The sequence below is a fragment of the Fibroporia radiculosa genome, assembly GCF_000313525.1.
Source record: "Fibroporia radiculosa TFFH 294 genomic supercontigs, scaffold4512, whole genome shotgun sequence".
Taxonomy (NCBI): Eukaryota; Fungi; Basidiomycota; class Agaricomycetes; order Polyporales; family Fibroporiaceae; genus Fibroporia; species Fibroporia radiculosa.
The window spans coordinates 28,334-32,974 of record NW_012133407.1 but is presented as its reverse complement, the minus strand read 5'-3'; the positions used below and the strand labels follow the sequence as shown (position 1 = coordinate 32,974).

Sequence of the window (4,641 nt, the reverse complement as noted above, 5' to 3'; positions counted from 1 at the left end):
AACCCTTACCGGCCAATGTGCGTGATGAGGCGGTTGATCGCGGGTCTTCCGCCCGTCGCCCGAGGATTGACGCTGTTAGGGGCGACACACGAACGCGCGACGATGGCGGCCAGGCGCGGAGAACACATGTCTCCGCGTCGGGGTCGGGAGGGCGCGTCGGGAGCGGGAGGAGGCCTGAGCACGTGCGGAAATGACCGAGGGAGGCTTCGGAGTAAATAGGGTTCCCATAGGAGGTAAGCCGGCACTCAAGCTCAGGAACCGATCAGAGATCACTCACCAAGCAGCTTGACCCAGCGGCCAAGGCGGAAGCATCAGCTGCCTCCACTCTGAGGGGCCCTGGTCGTCGTCGAGGTCGACGGCCGTGGCGATGACGTTGGACTATATACTAGCTGAAGGGTAGGCGGCGAGCGCGGCGAGTGGAGGAGAGATCCGGAGGGGAGCTGTGCGGCCGAGGCCAGTCGCGGGTTGAGGAGAGCACCTTACTCAAGACCCCGATCGGTCAGCATCGCACGCGCGTTCTGCGTTTTGACCAATGAGGCCCACTGCCACTCAAATGTGTTCCAGTGCGCTTGTTTTGTCCGCGGCCCCGGAGGCACGTTTGCGGGCAATGGGCGACAATGGAAGAGGTATGCGCTCCACTGGAAAGTAGGTTGGGGGGAAACGAGGCGAAAGGATCACGAGGTGGAATGTCAGTGAAGCTACCAAGGAGGAGGATTAGACCCGGGCACTTGACCCGCCTTCCGGAAGGAGGTACGGCGGCTGCACGGAAAAGAACTTGGGAGGCCTTCGTCTGGGGTTGCTCCAAGGCTGCCAATGGGTCTTGGTTGATTCCAGGACGGGGGCCTTCAAGCGAGCACGCCGGTCCACTGTCCGCATCGACGTCACGGCGCGCGAGTGAGAATGCGAAATGAGCGACAAACCCTGTGAGCGATATTGGAAAGACAAGATATGGAACGGACGGCAGCGAGAATGATGGGGCGGCAGAGGAAACCGTCCGTGATGAGGGCCTCATGAGAATGGAAGGGCGACGGGCTGCCCCACGCACCTCCCATATGTGGAAATCGGTGCTTGAACACCATCGATCCGGCCAGACCGAGGTCGTCCTGTCTCTCCCGGCCTCTCCGCATGGTTCATCGCACAGCTCGCCGCCGTCTGTGCATGCCAGGCTGTTGAGGGACATGGCTACTGCGAGAGCCTGCAGGGTTATTTGATGCAAATTAAGTGGCAGAAAGGGCAGGGGTGATAGCGACGAACCGAGGCAGCGGATCGGGAGGCGCCCAGCGAGCCGGCTGCCACAACCTGTGGCCAATGTGTGTTGACCCTCCGCCGACTTCACGCCATTGTTGCGGTCCCAACCGCCCTTGCCTTCTTGTCTTCCACCACCACCATCCCCTCCTCGCCTCCCATGTCGAGCGCCACCTCCCCCTCGTCGTCCCCCTCGTCGACAGCACCGCCGCACAAGCACAAGAAGCGGTCAGCCCCCCCTCCCTCTCCTGCTCCCAGACGTCTTCCTCACTCCTCACTCCCCTCCAGGAAGTACACCCGTGCAGATCTCGAAGAGTGTCTACAGGCTTGTTCTCTCTCCCTTCTCCTTCAACTCCATCTCATCTTCTCGTCAGATCCTCGGCCCTCTCACTGACCCGCTCCCACCAACCCTCCCCCCATCGCCCCCCTCCTCTCGCAGTGCTTCTCCAGCACCGCTCCAAGGATCTAAGCGCAAGCTCGAGTCATCTTCAGAACAATTGCCGAACAAGAAACCTCGCACAAGCATTGCGGGCGACCAGGCTACAACCAGCCGCCTGCCCCCGGTCCCGTCGTTCCCACAGACCCGACCATCATCCCGAGTCGATTTTGCCATTCGCGAGCCATCAGAAGATGGCGAGCTCAGCGAGGATCCCTTCAGGAGCTCCATTGCCACGATGTCCAGCATTCCAGTCCGCCGTCCCCGCCGTGGATCACGGCTTCCAGCCAACCATTACGATGAGCTCTACGACAAGTATTTCCGCGTCGGCCGCTTGCTCAAGCACTCGGGGCAGGAGCGCATGCTCTCGATGCACCCTCCAAGCCATAAACATTACAAGCCTCTTCAGAATCCTCCTGCACCAGGCACCCCGTACCACAAGTACGGTCATCTCATCGCACGGCTCGAGGCGCTAGACGCCCTTCTGTGCTTCACCTACGCATTCTGGGCTAGAGATTATGGCAAGCGGACGTGCTCCAATCCGAATTGGAGGTCGGCAGAAAGCTACCTTGCCCACTGCAAGGGCGTTGTCTGGCGCTTGGAAGATATCGACACCGATCAGGAGAAGGCGTTTCACGGCCTAATGTAAGTTACCCTCCGCGCTCGGAGTCGATTTTTAGTTCACGTCATCTTTCCTAGCCTGATGATCGAGGGTTTCATCCACGCACGCATTGTCCGCTTCGCGGTGGGCGCCCTGCAAAAGGAGGACGAACGCTTGATCATGCGCATCTGGTTCGAGGCGGACGCGGCGGCAGAGCGAGAAAAATTGGCGAACTTGAAGGCTCAACAGGCTGCCCCTACTTCAATGCTCCCATCGCCGGCAAGTAGTGCGGGCTCGACACCAAGCAGTGTCCAGGGTACACCCAACCCTTCCACTGGGACACCCTCACATGGAACCTCGCAGCCCAGCGCGTCTGCTCACTCACGTCCTCAGCCACAGCAGGAACGACATGCCGAGCAGCTCCCGCCCCCGCAGTTCACCGTTGCGGTGAATGCAAACGTCATCGCAGCGCGCAGGTCACAGAGCATGAGAGTCAACGCGTCTGCATACTTGATGGACAACGCTCAAAAGTACGTGACGCTCCCGATCATGGCGAAGCACTTCCCGCGGACGTTCACTCGCATGGTTCACTCGAGACTGACGATCCACGACGAGCATGAACCGGAGATCGAGGACGAGGAGGGCGAGCTCTTCTGGCCTGGACAATGCATTACTGGCGAGGGTATTGGCTGGGTCTGCCTCATGGGCAAGGCTATGATCAAGGAGTTCGGTAAGACTTATGGGTACAAGGGCCTCGACGGCGCTATTGCGAAGGAGGACGAAGGGTCATCACCCGCGGCCGCCCCAGCGCTGTCACCCGATGTCGCCAGCCTCCACCGTTAGTGCCGGTTGGCTCTCTGCTATGGGTTTTATGTCACGTCACCCGGATTATAGAGGAGCCTCGTCGCCCAGGACTCGTTATGAACATCTCTTGATCCACAGCAGGCCATTCAAGCCCTGTTCAGTCTGGATTAGACAACTGCATTGTCCTCACATGCCCGTCTCCTCGCACACATTGTACTACTATTAGCCTGGCCGCCTCCTTCTAGGTCGCTCCCACTCCTCGCAGCTTCATGGTTCGCTGTTGAAGGCGGCAAGTCACTCTAGGTTCTTCCCATCACTCAGGCATCGCTTCTGTCTTGCATTCACGGCGCATATCGGCATCTTGGTCGTCGCCTCCCTCATGGCCGACCAATGTAACTCTATCTGTAACAATATATTATCATGATCATCAAACACCAATACAACACGCATACTCAGGATCATGCATCAGCCCATTCTACTACCGGCGGTATACCACAGCCAGGATTTATGCGTCGCATGGCATCCCAGTCGCGACTGACTCCGCATCTGCCCTTGCGCCGCTCTCGTGTCGAGATTGGCGCTCAATGCGCATCATTGCCTTGCGCCTCCGGCCGCGCAGGCGCTGCCATCGGACGGCTCCCGCGCTGCCAGTTCGCCCGCTAGAGGCTAGTAGCAATATAACGCAGCGACGGCGCGCTCCTTCGATCCGGCCTACAACCCCTCCGGTCGCGCCCAACTAAATGCTTGGGGCTAGTGCGCACTTCATCTTATTCCATTTCACCCTGTCAAGTGTCATCCATTGCACCATTTCTTTTGTGACATATCATACCCTCTATATCCTAATATTATCACTTGCACACTTGCACACTGCCCCATCCTCATACATTTGATTTTCCGGATTCCCTATCCCCGCCATCGAGCCTTCTTGCATCGCGCCGCGCCCCCATGGCGCCCTCTTCCCGCCCCTTCTCACCCCAGGCCATCCCCCACATTCCTCCCCGTCCTTGTCGGTCTTCTTTGTGTAGTGGTGACATTTGGTATTTGGATTTTTGGAATCTTGGAATCGTTAGCGTGCTCGTTATTTAACATCATGTTGGAAATGGAATGGAATGGAATACGGAGGGGCCGCGGCCCTGCGATTGATTTCGCCGCATCTGATTGTGAGAGCGTGCGTGCTTCTATTGCGGATTATCCACTGCAGCGGCGAGTGAGCACGGATACGAGTGCGAGCTTGCGGGACTAGTAACTCTTGGAGGGCGATCGGCAAAGCATGGCGATGCAGAGCGACTCGCCTGCGTACGTGTTTCTCGCCTGCTTCTGGGCGGCGCGGATCCGCTGCTGAGTACACGGTCGCTGCTGTTCTCTTTTTCGGAGAGTGCGTATCGGCATAGCCTTGAATTGCATTTGAAAATGGAGAGCATGGTTGCATTCATGTGGCGCGCAAGCCTCACTATGTGCTGCTCGGAACAACGTAATCGCGCCGTCCCATTTAGCAGCTTCCAAGTAAGTATACGTGGACTCGAAATGAACCCAAGTTGCCTAGTGGTATATAGAC

The 4,641-nt window shown here is 58.3% G+C and overlaps 1 protein-coding gene across 1 annotated transcript; it reads left to right on the top strand.

Moving 5' to 3' along the window:
- Positions 1–1,405: 1,405 nt before the first annotated feature.
- FIBRA_05442 (uncharacterized protein) lies at positions 1,406–3,125 on the top strand (the record flags this gene model as incomplete). Its single annotated transcript, XM_012327207.1, has 3 exons — positions 1,406–1,473; positions 1,538–2,326; positions 2,381–3,125. The coding sequence occupies 3 exons, from the start codon at positions 1,406–1,408 to the stop codon at positions 3,123–3,125; spliced, it is 1,602 nt and encodes a 533-aa protein (XP_012182597.1).
- Positions 3,126–4,641: the final 1,516 nt, after the last annotated feature.